The sequence below is a fragment of the Salarias fasciatus genome, chromosome 5 (genome assembly GCF_902148845.1).
Source record: "Salarias fasciatus chromosome 5, fSalaFa1.1, whole genome shotgun sequence".
Classification (NCBI taxonomy): domain Eukaryota; kingdom Metazoa; phylum Chordata; class Actinopteri; order Blenniiformes; family Blenniidae; genus Salarias; species Salarias fasciatus.
Window position 1 is genome coordinate 20630641 of NC_043749.1, and position 19087 is coordinate 20649727.

General features: G+C 40.6%; 1 protein-coding gene across 1 annotated transcript; it reads right to left on the minus strand.

Annotated features, from left to right (window-relative positions):
* Nucleotides 1–6572: 6572 nt before the first annotated feature.
* On the minus strand, nucleotides 6573–18376 carry spdef (SAM pointed domain containing ets transcription factor). Its single transcript, XM_030092009.1, has 6 exons — nucleotides 18099–18376; nucleotides 10171–10615; nucleotides 9318–9515; nucleotides 9159–9206; nucleotides 8701–8835; nucleotides 6573–7360 (listed from the first exon to the last, which is right to left on the minus strand). Exons 2-6 carry the CDS (start codon nucleotides 10604–10606, stop codon nucleotides 7182–7184), a joined length of 996 nt encoding a protein of 331 aa, XP_029947869.1. The 5' UTR covers nucleotides 10607–10615; nucleotides 18099–18376; the 3' UTR covers nucleotides 6573–7181.
* Nucleotides 18377–19087: the final 711 nt, after the last annotated feature.

Here is a 19087-nt window from a genome sequence, read left to right on the forward strand (position 1 = left end):
CTGAGGGCAGAGGTCAAACCCAGACTGAACCGTCCGCTCATGCCTGCACATTGCCAGAGACTTCAAAAGCAAAGCTTCCCTTCCCTGTCGGGCACCGTGAGCTGTCTTCAGCTTCACCGCGGAGACGACTCGACCCAAACAGGACCACGTCACCTCCAGACACTGCAACTGAAGCAACACGTTCCACCCTCCTCTGTGTGTAGCTGTGTTTGAGATCAGCCGTGACGCTAACATGCCATGAAGTATGTTCTCTCATCATGATACGGTATCATCAGTCGTGCCTCGATAGCGAGAATGAGCTATGCATCGTGCATTTCATGTATATATTTTAAACTTTTTTTACAGTCTGGATGCTTGTACAGTTTTTGTTTCTCAATGAATACAGTGTTTTTTTTTCTTTCTCGGTATTTACATGTTTAATCTTAAGGGAGTGTTTCGTTCGATTTGGGAAATGCACATGTTGTCCTTTTTTGAGAGATGGATGCAAATATTTCTATCACTCTGATTTTAGATCCACAACACACTTGGTATGTAATGAACTTATCTCAGCACGCTGATTTGAAATCTGTTGTGCGGCCGCCCTTTATTTCCATGAACCTGTAAGAGACAGAGCGTCGGACCTGAGCCTGAACAGAGCAGCGTTAAGCCCCGTTTTCCTCTGAAAATGCAAAAACTTTAGTTGCTCCATGATTCGTTTCAACTTTTTACTGGATTAAAAAAACTATTCTTCCAGCCTCTCTTGATCCAACTAAAAATGTGTTTTCAGTGTAAAAAAAAACCCCGAAGTAGTCGTTGGCTGAAGTGACAGCAGAAGCAGAGCCACTGAGACGAAGGCTCACGAATTGAATAAAGCTGCTAAATATAGCCGAATAGATCTAGTTACATTTTAATAAGCTAATTTACTGAGTTAAAGTGACACGGTAGCACAACAGAAAACCTAAATGTACTAATTGAGAATTGAAAGCTAAATTTCAGAATTGTTTATTTAATTGAACAGGAAATCAGCAAGTTAAATCTGCAGCAGGCTAAGCTGTAGTTATCTTCCAGCAGTGTGTATAAACCAAGCCTGCTGAGAAGGCGGACTAGTCTTTAAATCTCAAAGTGTGTTTACTGGCATATTTCATGTTGTAGAATCAATTGGAAAAACCTGTTAAAACCTGTTAAAGCTGTTTTTTTTGTTTTTGTTTTTATGTTCCCCTGATTGATGTTAAGCTAACTGTCTACCTGCTGAACTCTAAACAGAATATTGTCAAAAAGTTAATTTTTTTCTCTTAATTTATTTCAAACAGTGGAACTTCCATATATTTACATATATTTAAATTTTTATTGTACAAACTGAAATATTGCAAGCCTTATTGGAGGGATTTTTTTTCCTTTTGTAATATGAGCTTATAGAAAGCAAAAATATCAGGTGTTTTTTTTTTTTTTCATATTTATTCACCTGGAGCTCACAATTATCAAAATTAGGATTCAAAGATATTTGAATATATATCACAAGAGTGAAATTACTTGATGATTTTTGAGATGCACCTGGCATCCAGAGTTGTGTTTGTCCTCATCTACTGTTTTTTTTTATTTATTAACACTACAAATTTCCCCGGAATGCGGCTCTATTGCTTCAGTGGACTGAGTTGTTTTTGTTCTTCTCCACAGCATAGCGCCGCATTAGCATTTTGAATGGAGATAAAAGACGGCCCTCCATCAGTATAAAAACACACACAGTGGCTCTGAGCAGAGCTCATCTTTGAAATGGAAATATGTACTCCACCCAGCACTGCAAGCTTTGTTTACATTAACCTCTGCTGTCCCACCCGTCTGTGATAACGTGCCTATTACCCCAAGTTTGGCTCTTTTTTTTTTTTCTTCCTGTGTGTTGATTGAAAATCTGCCTGGAAACCCAAATTTGCAGCTGGTTGTCGAGGAGATCGGCTTGATTTCACATCCAAGGTTTTGAATTCATCTAATGAGACTTGTTTGCTACGGGTGAATGTGAGTGACTCTGCATTATGGGCCCTCGGCCTCTCCTCTCTGTGATTATGTGCATGCTGATGCTCCCTCACACTGTTTACCGCTCTGATCTGAGCCGATCCAGCGCATGGCCTTGATTTGTTTTCACCAAATTATTGACTGAGCCTTGATGAAAATTAAAACCCCTACACTATGATGGTGATGATGATGATGGTGATGTACCAAAAATACAGACTGCTTCAAAACAGGGGGTCTTTTTTTTTTTTAATGTGCATTTGTTTGCTTTAATCAGAAAATGTGAATCAAACCTGAGAGAGCGGGGTGTGTGTGGCTGTGCGGTACGTGTTAAATGAGACTCCTGGTTACCACATGCGCAGATGAAGCCTGGCAGGTGTTGTCTTACTGATGCAGACAAAAAAACTGCAACAAGAAAAGCTGAAAGAGAAGCCGTCTCTGAAATATTGATGAGGCGATTGCCTTTTTTTTTTTTTTTCTGCCCGCAAGAAGCAAGTTCACTTTTTCTTTTTTGACACGATCCAGGAGGGAAATGTCTTGTTTCTGTTGCTGTTTCTGCCTCTGTATGCTTCCTGTAAAAGTGTTGCTTGTATTAGCACCGGATTCAGAGTGGAGAAATATATATTGCCTTATGAAAAGCCGCCACAGAAAAGGCTCCGTAGCACCAACTTGAACAGAGTGAAAGAGAGCTCGCCTGCACAGAACCTGACTCCAGCTTATCTGGATCGGTTTACAGCAGCAAGGCAGTGCAGGCCCTGTTTGACTGGAAACGACATGAATTAAAAGACTCCAGCATCTTAACTGTGTTAATGACTGTATTTGAAACAAACTGGGACTGTTTATAGTGTAATAAGAGTGGCATCCACTGTGAAACTCCTGGAGGATGGGAAATCATATTTAAAAAGCTCCACTGCTTATTTTCTTCTTTTTTTTTCTTTCTTCTGATGTACATGCTTGAAACATTTATCTACAATGTGAAGGAGAACTTTCAAACTCACAGGGATCTCTCTCTCTCTTTCTCTCTCTCTTCTTCTTCTCTCTTGTTTTTAGATTAGCGCTGTAATTTCCAAACTGTAGTGCCTGTTCATCTGCAAATGGAAAATAAACGATGTCATCATGAAACTGAGGAGCTGAGCTTTGAGCTTAAAATGAGGAAATGGAGTGCAGATAGTGATTTCTAATAATCAGAAGGATTTAATGAAACGTAATTTCAGGTTTTCAATTAAAAATAGTGTTAAGTGCAACTTGAACTTTTTGGGAATAAAGTTGCTGTTGTGAAACTACTTCATGGTTTGAGCACCTTGGAACAGAGTGAGGGATTAGTGACATCTAGTGACATTACTTCAGATTGCAAACCAAAATATAGTTTGTGTCATACAGCTGCAATTAACATGATTTTGCATAGTTGAATTTCTTGGGAACAGTGTCATTCAATATAAGGCCCGTGGGCCAAAACCAGCAAACACGAGGATACAGCTCAGGAACCGACCAAGCAAACACAGCGTTGGATTTTCAACACAGGTTTATTAAAGAGTATAGTGAACGGAACTCAACACTGAGATCCATGAAGACGAGCACAGCCATGCTGTCAGGGTGAATCTGTAAAAACATGCAAAATACAACAGTTGTAGACGTTTTTGTTTTTTTACATTTCATTGTTTTTTGCATCATTAAAATTTACTTTATGTTGAGATTTCAGTATATTCTTTTTAAACTAATTGTCCAGATTTGGAAAAATATAGAGTTTTAAAAATGGCATATTCTGCACCACAACAAAGAAAAACGTTACAATGTAAATTTACAGGTTAATATGTCAGCCCACCAAATATGGACAGAATGTTGCTTCAGAACTAAAATGGGTTTGACACTTCTGATTTAGATGCAATTTCATGAAACTTTTGCACTTTCTAATCTCAGTGTGGACTCTGAGTTTCCCATCATCATGACTTGTTTTGACAAAATCCATATTAAATACATTTATTCTATATATGATTTTGAAGCATTGCTCCAGGGATATGTCACTGACCATATGAAGGATTAAAGATTAAATGAAACTGAAACTACGTCCATCGTGATTGTTTTATTAAAAACATCGATCGATATTTGATGTGCATTAATACTTAGTGTTCATTCGTGGTGAAGCAGTTTGAACATATTGAAGACCATTACTGTATTGATGTGTGATGCCGCTCCAAACATTAGTATCACTTTATATCACTGTAAATAATATGTTGCATTGGACTGGATTGAGCTGAAGTATGAGCTGCATCTTATTGTACTTCCTTCCTCCAACCAGAGGCTCCACGAGACTCAATGCATGCAGCCACTAGAGGTCACCATAGGCCAACCCTGAGTCACAAACCACAACAGCCACAATAGGTCCAGTAGATTATTTAATAGCGAATGATTTCATTAAAAGCACCCTGTCAGGTCAGAAGATTGCACATTTTCATTTCCATAAAACATTTGGAAGAAGACTTACTATGAAAATGATAGAAATTATTCATCAGAAGGTTCAAGTGACGAGATGGTTGATTCAGCGGTTTGCAATTCTGAGCAGGAAGATTAATACACCAACAGCTCCGGCTCAGAGAAATGTTTCAGTTCTACGCTTCCATGAGTGGGTGTGTAGCTTTCTTGGAAAAACATTCATCCATTTGTCAACTGGAGACTTTCCAGATGATGTGAATATGAGTGTGTTTGCTCTGTGATGGCAGTTTTTTCATGACCCTGCAAGATAAATGAAAGACATGATGCATGTCCCTGACACGCACTGACGTTGTTGCCTGTGTAATATTTCTTCACCGTGCCGCTTATGCCTGACATAAGGTCAGATGTTTCACACAGTGACGACCTCTGACCTCAGGCCTGACATGTTAATTCGTCTTGATCCCCGTGAGCCCTGTTTCCTTCAGGAGCGAGTGTGGAAATGCTCAGATGAGTTTCGCTCTCCCTCATTAAGAGCAAAAAAAGAAAAAGAAAATCCGTGAGATTAAAGTGCCGCAGACAGCTCCGGGCCACCTCGAGTTGGCAGATCTTCGCTCTCTGACTCACACCAGGAGAAAAGGCAATCATGACACGTTTTAAAAGCTGCTGGAACAGTTTGTGTTGGGGAAACATGAAATGTCAATAAAGAGTCGGGCCAGAAAAGACTGCACATTAGAAAAAAAATGATTACGTAATGATTGTGGAGGCTTACAAAAAGTCTTCTTTTATTACATGCCTCAGCTCAAAATGTTTAAGTTGCTTCCAGTTCAATAAGTGGTAAGAAAAAAAAAAACAAAACTGCCACAAACACTCAAAGTGAAGATGAAAAATTGACTTTTATGATAGACTTCTTACCACACATGTTCTCCCTGTGGTTTCTCTCTGCATTGGATTTTTTTTTTTTTTTTTATGAGTGTGATCTCCTCCCATAATCCAAACACAGCTTGTTGGGTAAATTAACAGCTGTAAATGTAATTGTGCGTGCGTGCATGTGTATGTGTGCGTGCATGGAGCATTACAGCTTGATCTCTATAAGTTTTACACTCATAATTGTGTAAAGCTTCTCAGCCCGTGCTTTCAGTTTTGAGAAGTTGGTGTGGAAACCATAGTTAAGGGATGTCCCTAAAACAAACTTCTTGAAGAAAGAAATGATTTAAAACTAACAACTATTCCAAATTAACAATCCATGTTTTCATAACACATGTATGTATTTTTGAATGCAATGTGAATGTATTTAGAATTATAACATGAGCAGGTTCAGCTGCTTGAATACATTTGTTTGGTTCTTACCGATTGAGAAGATGGATGTATAGACAGCTCTCTTAAGAATTTTTCTTTTTAAAAGAGATATTAAAATGTGTTTCATTGTAGAGATACATTTATGAATTGCATGGGAATTAGGGGAGCATGAGCGGTTTCCATGCATCCATGTTGTAGATAAGTAAAATTCATGTTTTGTTATGTCAACATGTTTGATGGTGTTTAGAAGAACATCATCGCTTTATTTTTCAAATGTACACAGAGAAAGTTTGTTGAATGACACGGAGACGTGCTGGTTCCATTCTGCTGTTAAAACTTTCATTTTAATGGTTTTATCACATATTATGTCGGTATTTATTTACAGAATTTTTTTTCACTTTCTGTGTATTTTTTTCCTCACTCTTGAGTTTCTCACTGCATAGAATGCCATGTACAGGTTTATAAACCGAGAGAATAGAACATGTACAAGCAATGCATTACATCTGTCTTTACCAAAAGAAGCCCTGGGAAGAAAAAAAAACAAAAAACACAGATACACAGAAGTGATGGTCCGGGCAGGCCACAGAGGGTTTGGTTGTTTCTTTCCTGTAGTTTTCTCATGAGACAGAAGAAAGTCACTTTGTACTGTGGTTTAATAAATTCATGTCGACATCCTGAACCACATTTTGAAAAAACTGAAAGATAAACTGAGGGCAGCTGTAAGAGGGGAGTATTGTTTAAGAGCAATCAGCTGCCACTGACCAAGGTGAAGAAAACTGGAAATGACAAAGAAACCAGGCAGACCATGCATATGGCAAAAAAGAATATAAAAAAGGCAGTTTGTTTATTGTATTTTAATATGGGTTTGTTTTGTGTTTTGCTGTAGGGAAGAGGCCTGAGCCCAGACAAGCCATGTTTGAATTTAAGTGGTTTTTTTTTTCTGGAGATTAAAATATAGTCACTCTGTTTCAGTATAAATGCTGTTTACACGTTGATGCTTCACCTCAGCTGTTTCGTTGCTGTTTCTCCTCGATCTGTTTCTTTCAAAAAATGGGTGTAAAGTGATAATAATTGCATCCCTCCGAGCCTGTGCAGCTGAAACTCTCATGAGCCTGATTCAGTCAACTTAAACAGGTCAAAGTTCACAAATCCCCAACAGTTACACCAACAAATAACTATTTACTTTATGTTTAGATTAACAGCGAAGTAACTCCACTACTTCTTTAAAGAAAAAAAAACTAGCAACTGTAATCCTTTTTTGAGTTTTTGCAAATTTCCCTACTCAGACATCTGCATGTTGCTCATCATGCAGCTGCTGCCAGCTGCTATTTCACGTGAAGCATTGTGAAGTTTGTGCTGTCAGAATCGGTCAGTGCACTTGTCTTGTGTCGTGTTTTCAAAGGCTTCAGCGCTCAAGTGCATCGTGAGAAAGTCAGTCCTTTTAACTTCTGTGAATTTCCTCCGTCTGCTCCTCATACTGGGTGGACGAACTGGTACACCAGTCTCTGAGACACGTCGGGCTTGCGGATGATGCCTTTCTTGTAGTACTGGCGTATGGAGCGGCTCAGCTTGTCATAGTTCATAGCAGGACGATTCTTTCGGAGTCCCCAAAGTCTGGCAACGTGAGCCGAGTCTTCGATTTTGAAAATACCTGATGGGAATCACAAAGAAGTGTAACTACACTTGGGCAACGTTACTCAAAGTATCCACAAAAACACATCTTAGGGAGCTTTTATTTCATTCCCTTACTTGCTAAAAAGACCCCATTTGGATATACTCCTCAAACCTCTTTAGAAAATAAATCTTTTGAAAATTATACGAGCAGAAAGAGTATAAAAGATAACTTTCACACACTGAATATTTGTAAAAGTGAACATACTATTGATAATAAAATACACTTACAGTCTAGAAATGCAATTTTTTTAACCGCTTATTGTATAAGTGCCTTTCCACATGATGGTTGTTTAAGGAATACTCCAAAGATTTTTGACCCACGCCCTATCCCTGTCATTGACAAAGTTAAACAACCTCATAAATGCCTTTTTTGTGTCTGTGTGTCCAGTGGCTGGTTCCCAGCTGTTAGCATTGTAGTTAGCTTAGCTCAATTGTTGGAAGTCAATAGAAAACAGAGCTGGACTGACGACAGTAGACAAAATACTCCTTCCAGTGGTCCAGGGGATGGCGTACTAGCATGTGAAGCAAATCCGAATGGTTATAAAACATTTTAAAAGACGTGTTTTCTTTTCAATCCGTTAAAATAACGTTTTGATACTCACAGACCTGTGCATGCACAGTGCTCCGCAGAAGGATATACCGGAGCACAGCAGTAGAAGCCATAGACTCAGCCGCTGTGCGCCGGTATATCCTTCCGTGGAGCACTATGCTTGTGCAGATCTGTGTGTATCGAAACGTTATTGTAACGGATTGAAAAGAAAACATGTCTTTTAAAATGTTTTATAACCATTTGGATTTACTTCACGTGCTAATACACCGTCCTCTGGACCACTGTAAGGAGTATTTTGTCCACTTTCGTCAGTCTGGCTCTGTTTCCTATTGACTTCCAGCAATTGAGCTAAGCTAACTACAATGATAACAGTTGGGAACCAGCCACTGGACGCACAGACACAAAAAAGGTATTTATGAGCTTGTCTAACTTTGTCAATGATAGGGATAGGGCGTGGGTCAGAAATCTTCGGAGTATTCCTTTAAAGAGAAAAATGTTGAAATCAAATTTTTGTGGAGCCCTTTAACAGGATTAGTTGCTTAAAGTGATGTATCTCTGCAGATGACACTCCACATGTGAGGAGAGGTAGATGTCCTGAAAACAGACAAACTGCGATTTGAGAAGTCTCACTGAAGAAGTTGAAGTTAAAACAATTGAAATGTTTGATAATTAGATGAAAAAAGTGAGCTGAATAAGAAAGATGGGAGTGTTCAAGAGGTGAGGTGACATGTAGCCCTGTTGGAAGGTTAAATGAAGACTAAAAGCACCTTTTTCCTTGTTGAGCCAGCGGATGCAGCGTCCGTAGCTGTGGGGTTTGAGCAGCAGCTCCCTGAGGAACTGCCACAGATGAATCGGTTGACCCGAACAGGAGGAGTCTGCCTCAGACCACAGCTCCTCGTTGCCTGCTCAAACACACAGAAATATGTGGTCCGTCGGGTTATTGTATGGTGATTTATCTGCAGCGTATGACACATACTGCCTCAGGGAGCGATTTCCAGCATTCTGAATATACACGATGCAAAGCGTTCTGTAAATCAAAGAGCATGGTTTGTAGTATAAATATGACTATTATCACTCACTAGAGTTCAGTTAAACAAGTCATCAGAGGTCAATTACTGTGATTTATAGGCAATGGGTGTGAAAACTGAAGGCAGCAATGAGCATTAATAGGTTGTTGCATTTTCAGAAAGCTTTTATTGAAGATTTATTAGAAAAACAATCCAACCTGCAGTTTTTGTCTCTCCGACTGAACACCTCTCTTTCATCCAGGCAGCTGAAGAGAAAAGACACATTCCGCTGCTCTTAAAGCATTTGTACTCAAGTGATCGCCTGCGAGATAATAAAGTCATCCCGGGAGGTGATGAACTTGTTAAATAAATATTACCTGACTTCCATATGTCCAGGTGAGCGTGCAGGGTGTCTCCACACTGTGGCGAGCGGTGGCGGAACTCCTCCTCACTCATGGCACACAGGTCCTTTCCAGTCAGCTCCTGGAAGGCCTTTCCCGCGTGAGGCAACCTGTACAGGTGTTCAGTCCACAGGAGCCACTTCTGGACGTTCCCCGTGCTCCACTCTATAGGGTCTGCAGAGACAGAAAGATGCTGGGAAAAGGTCCACCTGCCACCGCCATAAATCAGCATGCATGCGGCAATTGCTTTAGAGAGCCTGAAGCCACTTTTTTTTGGACTATGTTGCCAGTATTGTGTTCTGTTGCTCTTTCAGATCTACTAAAACCTCAAGATAATCTCGCTTTTATGCCTCTATAATTCTAATCAGTTAAACAAAGGACCAGAGACTGTGTAGGTTTATGATAACCAGAAGTTGTAGGATACATAAAAAAATGCTTCCTCTGTTTGCTTTATGAGCAGAGGAGACCTCGCCCATAAGACTGTGTACACGTGTGCTGGCAGAAAGAGGGCCGTCGCTTTCAGAAACCAGGAGAACTTTTGCAAAGGTCAGGATTAAACAGATCCTGGAGGAAGCAAACACAGCTCTGCGTCAGTAAGGAGGTGATTAAAGAGATCTGTCAGCTCGCCTGGCCTATCCACACGAATACGTGTTGATTTTAGGAGTAAGACCCAGTAGCTTAAGTTTCTCTGAATCAATATTCCTTTATTTGCGAGTTATGAGCGACACATTAGGGGCTTTTGTTGTCTTGAAAAATGTCATGTTTGCTTTTAAGGTCAGTTTCTTTTGTCTGTTATACGTCCTGATGCATGTAATGGAAAGCAGCCTACCTGGAGTGATGTTCAGCAGTTTGCAGGCTGTTTCGATGTCCTTCAGCACTTCTCCCACCACCATGCTCTGCACCTGCTCCAGGGATCGCTCCTCCTCCTGCCCCTCCAGCCCGGGAGACAGTCCCTGTTCCTGACTGTCGATGACGGGACACTGCTCGGGCTCCTCCTGGGGTTCCATACGAGCCATGGGCACGGGCAGCGTCGGGGGGGCCTCCGAGACCTTCACCAGCCACGTGGTCTCTTCTGTGAGCAGCATGTCAAAGCAGGAGAGGTAGAGGCCCGGCACGCTGCGCTCCAGGGCCTCCATGCTGGGCTTGGTCTCCGCCATGTCCCACAGTTCTGCGGAGCCCCGGTTTCGATCCAGGAGGGAGAGAGTGTCCTCCGTCATCCCCATCCTGGTCCCATAGGTTCCTTCTAATAAGCCTTGACTTGACATAGCTGTGACCTGATGGATGAATGACACGAGAGAGCCCACATGAAATGACCTGAACCTGAACAGACATATGTTAAAAAGCTTTGAAATGTTTAAAATGCATCAAAATATCTCCGATTCAACAACCTTGAACAGCAGTCATGTGAAAAAATTAATAGAGAAAATCACAATCAGTTAATGCAACAGACACCGTCTCAAAGACAACAGACGAAAAAACTGGTGAGATATGCAAAACATTAATAATACAAGATCACAAGTTTGTCAGTTTTTGGTAAACCTGCAAAACTTCAGCACTATTTCCAGAGTCTCGATAAAGCGATGGTTACGGTACCTTTAAGAACAGCTCCTTTGTTGCAATGTTCTGCCTGCTAAACTAGCAACTGTTTTCATTTTGTGAGAGACTCCGATTGGAGAAGCCGAAGGCAGGAAGATGCTCTCTGCGTCACAGAGGTGAAACTGCGCAGGACGACGCTCTTTTAAGAACCCAGAGTCTAACGCAGATGCCCCTCACGTGGGAAATGACCCTCACGAGAGTGAAAACACACACAGCGGCGGCAGGCGCGCGGAGAAGTGGATTTGACTGAGTCTCTTACTTGTGGGTCAGTGGCCCAGAATGATACGTGTCCTGCGGGTGGGTGACTTGTATTGAGGCCCGAGGCAGCTCTGTCGTCTGCCCCGGCTTTCAAGGTGCCGTCTCCGCAGCCCTCTGTCTCCACTGTCAGCTGGAGATTTTAATCAAGTGGAAGTTTGGATAATTCGGAGAAGAGCACAACGTGCCCTGAACTGTGTTTTTGAAAACAACCTAACTTTTTGTTCAGCAGACTGGGCTGACAGATGTAAGTGTGTAAGTGTTCCTTTAACAAATATACAGACGTCGGCTCTGGCTCCGGTGTAATCTTGCACATAGGATAAGATGTAAGAAGATAAGAAATGCTTTATTCAGAGCGTCATAACTGCACGGGCCATATGGTGGTCACAGTGTGTACCTGCCACAGCTGGCATATGAAAAGAGACTCTGCCGTCATCCGCCGGGTTATCAGCGGCTGAGGCTGGTGCCACTGTAAAGGAAGTGTGGAATCTGACAATGGACAAACAATTTAGGTGTCATAAAAATGACAAAACTATAGACTACACCCATCAGGCCAAAATCCACAAGAAAAAAGAAGGTTTAGTATGAAGAGAGGAGAAGGTCTGCAACAGGAAACACACCACACTTTTGTATTCAAAGTATCTTTCAAAATGCCTTTAGCTTCTTGAAGGACAAGTTAGTTTGCAGCAGATGACAATCATGAAATGAACGAATTGAACATTTTAGGCCTGATTGCTGTGTGTCGTGTTTATCTTCATGTGAATCTTTCGTCGTGATAATACATCTGACTCTCGTGGCAAAAAAAGGAGAGGAAAAATTGCACCACATGTTGGAAAGTTTTAATTCATATTTGTAAAAAGCATATTTCACCTCAAAGAAATATGGGATACTGTTAATATTTCTTACACCCACCAAAATGTAATTACTAAATGTATTCTTTCATGATTATTTAGGAAAGAGAGCCATTTCTACATTTATTGGGATGTGAAGTGATTGGAAACATAACATTGAAAGTTGAATTAAATTCAGTGAACTGAAGAGAAAATGCAAACATTGTTCAGCTGGTTTCATTTTTCATTATATCCATCTAGTTACTAAACATGGAACAGGTTCATTTGGTCATCTGAAGTGTTTTTTTTTTAAATATAGGACTTTTTTAAATCTAAATAGTTAAAAATCTGTCTACTGTCTTCGATATATAAATTAGAGTGAATTCAAGTTCTGTCTCTTCTTGAAAGCGATGTTAAGTTATCAATTCTTCACGATTCTCCTTCTCGCTCTTGCTCCCCTCTCCCTCCACTTCCCTTTTGTAAACGCTCCCACCCAGCCGTCTTTTTATCTCCAGACTTCTCGCAAAAACTCTAAACCACCCTGTCTCTCACTCCATCAGGAGTCAGATTAAAAGCCACTGGCATCCCAGGCCGCTGCTGCGTGTCAGCTCGGCCCTGTAACAGCTTGCACTAAGCCCATTAGCAAAGCAAATTTAGCCATATTACCTTCTTCCAAAAGGAAGAGGGGACACAAGTAAAAGACACAAACACGCCCCCCCGGGGAGAGGGATTAAGGCCCTGACTGATCTCTAAATGAGTTTGGTCAAGACGCTGATATTCATTTCAGGAGCATTAGCGTTTGCTCCATTTACTCAGCAAAGTCAGCCTTTGACACTGAGAGGAAAGGACTCCCTCCACGCAGGCGTCCACCCTGGGAACCACACTCTCTTCTGCATGCTTTGTCTCATTTAACATGAAGGAAGCGAATACTTCAGGGAAAGTCTGAATCTCTTTTTAAGACTTCATACAATTGACAAAGGAATTGAACACAAAACTGTAAAAAAAAAAAAAAAAAAGGTGGTTGATGAAGGAAATTTCCCACTATTTAGGCTTTTCCTGAAGTAAACGCTGCTCATCAGGCTTAATATTAACCCGAGACCTAATTCATCATTGTCGCTGAACAGTTATGTGACAGAAGGCAGCTGAGTGTTTAAATTAAAGTTAATGAGTGATTCCTTAAACCCTAAAGGAGTTCAGGCCTGTTTAACATGGATTCTTCAGTCCGGCCTGAAAAAGAAAAGGTCACAAATGAGATCTGAAGCCATCTATCTAACGGTGACCAGCATGTCCACCGAGCGGCTGTTTGAGTCTAGAGTTGAAGGAGTGTGGACAGCCAGGCGTGACTGTTTGCCATGCCAGAGCTCCCCCTCCTCCCTCCTCATTGTTTGTCATGGGAAACCTGGATGGACGAAGGAAAGCATTGTTCTGAGAAGAAGGAAGAACAAAAGCGTTTCCTTCTTGTTTCTCCTCATTCAGTGTGACTTCACTGCTCGGAAGAGAGTCTGCTGCTTGGAGGAAGTGGTCTGGGACCATGGATTGCTACCTGAGGCCATTTTTTTATGGCAGGAGTGACAAAGTGCAGGTGCTCGGTTCACATTATAAATCAGCTTCAGGTGTTACGAGCAGCATATTTGTTGGTATTGGCTTTTTTTATGAGTTACACATAAAGGTTTTATGTGACTGAGACGATAATACCTTGAAACGCTCAATCTAACAGGTCATAAGGAATGTCTCATTAACTTAATTTGTCATTATATTTTATTATATTATTTTTTCTTTTCTTATTGTTTTTTTTTTTTTTTTTTTTTTTTTTTGCTCACCCCTGGGCAGGTTATAGTAACTGCCATTTGGGATGTTGGTACATGAGGTGATTCATCCCTGCTGTTAGTCAGGTGCACTGGCACACAGCCAGTCACCAAGGAGACTAAACCTTTGCAAATGTTTTACTGTTGGTTGAAATTAATTTTCCACACAGAGCTGTACTTTCAATAAGATGGGTTAAAAAAAAAAAAAAAGGAGAAAACAAAATGAAAATAAAAACACTGCAGTAAAGATTGGAGCTGGAGATTGCAGGCGTAACACAGACAGATGGAAAAACAGGCCTGTCACCTGCGTCTGCAGAGATAGAGGTGATACGAGAGCCACTTCATAGCTTCAGGCTGGTCTAGCGTAATTGAGAGTGCTTTTTGTCTCGAGATAAAATAAAAAAAAAACAAATTTTCACTATCATGTCAGTTATACAACGATGAATATGAGTCATCGCTTTAGAAAATGCCACTTAAAACCTGGATATTGTCGATAATCGTGAGAAGAAGATGACTTTTTACATCGGCAGATGAATACAAGGGTATTGTGGTCACAATTCTCCCGTCATAGCAAGACGCTCCCCACACTGGGCTAGGACATCATCCTGTGCAGAGTTTGCATGTTCTCCCTGGGGATGCATCTGGAGGTTTTTGGTGTGTAGTGTGAGTTGAAATAACACGTATGTGAGGCTAATGTGAGTGTGCTTCACTGTGACGGCCTGGCAGGCTGTCCAGGCCATCACAATCAGTCAGCCGGGATCACTTCCAGGTACAATTTCACTTGACTTGATGTAAGATGCAAGTTTAGAGAACATGCATGCCCAAGCATGATTTTTTTTTTTTTTTTTTTTGTTTCGGGGTACTGGGTTTGTGTGGAGAATCCTTAAATTTGGTGGTTGTACAAAAGTGTCACGGTTCTCCCGCTGAACCCTGACGTGTAAACCGTCCCTGAGTCTGTAATAGGAAATTAAGAAATATAAATAAATATAAATAGAAATAGAAATATAAATAGAAATTTAAAAAAATAGTGAAACTAAACATAAATGGAAACATTACAAATTCAAAAAAATGGCCATAAATTTGCAATACAATTTTTACACTTGGAGGGGGTGGATTCGTCTGCATATTGATGGTGCATAAACGATGGCTGGACCAGGTATCGCATCACACGTATATATTGTGGACACAATAAAATGGCAGCGGATGATAAAGTCAGATTTGTTTGGAGGAATGAGGAAATTGAAATTTTTCTACAAGAAGCAAGCATTAACGCGTGACGTTTGCTTTATTGCAGAGAGACGCTCTCTGATAACGTCGTCTCAGGGCGCACTCCAATCTCTAGGATCACAAAATAATAACAGATGGAAACAGGCATAAAGCCACATTTTCTTTATGCGGTTTTACACTAAATTTGCTCAAAAATTTGTTTTTTGATGGGAACCTTTTTTGTGTCATGCTTATGGACCTTGTGTGTCGTCCCTCCTTATTTCCAATTATCCAATTACCCTCATGTGATTCACCTGTGTCACTCCACTCCCCTTTCTGTGTACCTGGTGCCAGATTGTCTTGCTTGCATGCTGATATCCAGCTCTTCCTCGTGCGCGCTCCTTTATTCTGTGGATTATTGGTACTGGATATTCAGCTGTTTTTTTTGGTTTTGCCTCTGCCTCGCCCTGTTACCACCTGTGAAATCAGTTTATTGTAACATCATAAGAAATCTGTAAAACACCCCATAAGTCAGTGCAAAGAGGAAGTTCTCCTCTCATGCGGTGCTTTGCAGCCGAGCCTTGCCTTGTTCGGTTGCTCAGGTTCAACCCCAGAAACTGAAGACTGCTTGTGGATGACACTTGAACCTTCTTTAGCATCAACTTGATAGGTAGTACAATTAAAACTGAAGTAAATATTCTCACACCAGCAAAGGATCTGAAGAAGCAGTTTATTTTCTCAGTAGATTAGTGTGGATTTGTTCAAAATCTAAAGCAAATGTGATTTAAAGCTTGTTTGAAGTGGATTGGAAGCTCAGTCTTTTGATGTGTGCATGTCGTCCACAGGACCAAGACCACAAGACCCCCCCCCCCCCCCCCCCCCCCCCACTGACTCAGAGATAAACGAGTGGAGCAATACAGCATCAGGAACAAAGAATCAATCTGATCAGTTTGCCTGCTCACTTTAAAAATGTCTTTAATTTCTGTGATCCATCCATTCTCTGTTATCCATAAAATGCTGAGGCTTCATCACACTTCACCACTGTCACCGCAGCAGCTGAGAAAACCAGTCACATGTTCGGTTTCTGAGCGAGTCCTCAAACATGACTTTGAAAAAGTCCTCCCTTAAACTGACCAAGTACACATATCGTTTTTAGAACCACAGGTTTTAGTAACTTTTATGCAAATTGACTCAGAAAGTGAGCTTCCAAATGTATTTTAACCACATTTCCCAACAAATTGACAATTTATGCAAAAACAAAATGAACTGCAGTATTCTGTATTAATTCATTCATGTCTTTTTTTGTCTTTTTTTTTCTTTGAGCATCCAAAAGTTTTATAAAGCACAAAACTGGCATTTATAGTTTAATTCATTTAAGAACTTTATTAGAAGAAATGACTAATGTCCCTGCTCATATGACATTATCCAAGTCCAGAAAAGGTTTCGACGAAATGATTCTATGATTTCCAAACCTGCATGTCATTCACAGTTTTACAAATATCTACAAAAACATAAGCTTATTACATTGCAGCTTTATATTTTCCATGTTTACTTCTGAGACTTTGCCTCTGATTTATGCCTCTAAACCTAACTCTAAACCTAACTATTTGCATTTTTCACGTGCGCTGCTGCCTTCAAATTCTAAATGAGCCAAATAAGCTTAAAAATGGTCAAATCTTATTCCTTACAAAATTCACTCTGCTGTCTATAAATGTGCACTCAATAACGACAGGATATCATCGCATTCTGATTTCATCATTTAAACAGTGAGGAGATGATATTGTTGTGAACAGACCTCAGATCTATTCAGTAGATTTCTTCAGGCCCAAAGAGAACTGGAATAATGTGGTGAAATGTGCTGACGCTTGTAAGAGTGAGCTTTCAGAAATAACAGCGTACACCAGCCACGTCTGTTATTTCTGCATGCAATCTCTCTTTATGCAGACTCTGGGAGTTGCCCTTTTAGGGAATATAAACCTTTGATCGAAGCCATATTTAAATCTGCAGTCTTTTCCTGGACAGCAGTGAAAAATCAGCTTAGATAACATCAATTTATTGATAGTGTTTTCCTTTTGTTTCCTTTTTTTGTTTCTTTCTTGCCACAGAAATGTGAACAAACGTCCTCAAGCATATTTAATCAGACCACAATTTGAATATTCCCTCTTCGGGTCAAAGCTAATGGGGATGTTGAATTCATGTGTGGAACAATAAAACAGCAGTTGAACAAGAATTGTGCTGAGTAACCACAAACTAAGCAAACGGAAATGAAACAGTGACTTAATTAAAAACAGACACACACACACACACACACACACACACACACACACACACACACACACACACACACACACACCCTTTATATCTGATGACATATCAGATAAAGTGGAAACACTGTTTTGCCTAAAACAGCTTTACTTTTAAATCAGCACAGTTGTTAACCAACTGGTTAGGTTTCATGCAGTTCTACACCGGTTTTAAAATCTTGACTGTTTCTGCTCATTAATGTTCTTTTTTTCTGTCATTGAATTTGTGTGAGGCCAACAGTTCCTTATTCTCCATTTGTGGACAGTGAACCTGCATGCTGTTACCTGCATCTCATATTTTTTTTCCTACTTCAGCTCAAAGTCTCTGCACAAATTGATTTTTATTTATTTATTTTTTTAACAAATAACTAACATCTTCAACCACCTCTCATCCTGATCTGCTTTGAACACTTGTTGTATGTTGGCAAAAAGGCAGGATGCTGATGATGTTATGAACAATACCAATGGAGAAATAGATCAGGGTGGCTGTGGCTCATTCGGTAGAGCGGCTCATCTTCCAAAGTCACACGATCGATTTCCCATCACACCGTGTTAGACAAGACACACACAAGAGTGAAGGAATCCATGGATGGATGATTGTGATGGCTCAGTAAGATTTGCTGTATAAGTAAACTTGATTCATCAAAGTTTTCAGGTGAGTTTTTTTAAATGTAAAACCTTACAGGTGAAGTAAATAAATAAAACTTAAAGCAGTAATTTACATAAAACTCAAGTCAACAAACAAACATATAGTGTCCTTACCTGCTGTCAAGATGCCCTGATGGCCAAACGGAGCCGTGTCCCGTGACGGGCAGGATGCTCAGGTGCCACCTGAAGACGAAGCTGCTGCGGGCGGCCGCCGCCTTTCAGCCTCCCGAGTGACTCAGTGTCACAGAACTGACGGCCCGAGGCCGCAGACCTTCCCTGGCGTTTATCTGGGAGTCACGGCCCTAAAGCACAACTGCAAACTGAACCAGGAGAGAAAGCACCTGCTGGGGGTGTGTGCAGAGAGGGAAGGAGCGAGGGCGACGGACTGGATGGCTGAGTGCAAAGGAATTCTCCCACCATGGAGTGCAATTTATATTTATAGGGCTGATGTGTTTACTTATGCACACACAACCCGCTCGCTTTGTGTGTGTGCGTGCGCGCTCGCGTGCACGTGCATTTACTCTGGGGTTTTGTCCTCCTTGTGGGGCAAAAAAAGCAAGTCCTTATAACAATTATTAACTTTCTTGGTGAAGACTTCCTTCAAGGTGGGACTGAGGACAGAGTGAGAGTCAAGATTAGGCGAGTAAAAGTTACAAGAGGATGGTTCAGAGAAAGTCTGAAGGGAATTAATGCCTGTAATGTGTGTGTGTGTGCGTGTGTCTGTGTGTTCTTACAAACTACTGCAACCCTCTTCAAACTTTACGAGCTGATCAGCTCTCAGGTCAGAGACAATTCAGACTAATAATAAATTGAAGAGTACATATTAAACAATCAAGATTTTGTGAATATTGAAGACGGAAAGTTGAGCTATTCTTCACAGTATATCATTGTGATGCAATGTTTACTCTGCTTTTGATCCTCTAAGTGTCAAATGTGATTATAATATATGAGCATTTGAAACATGCTTTTGATTCTAAGCTTCTCAGTTTATTTAACGTAATAGCCACCAGGTAAAATGTAATCAATCAAATGTCATCAAATAAATGAATGCAACATCGCACCGATCCCATAATATCTGGAATTCGCAGCTTTTAGTTGAAGTC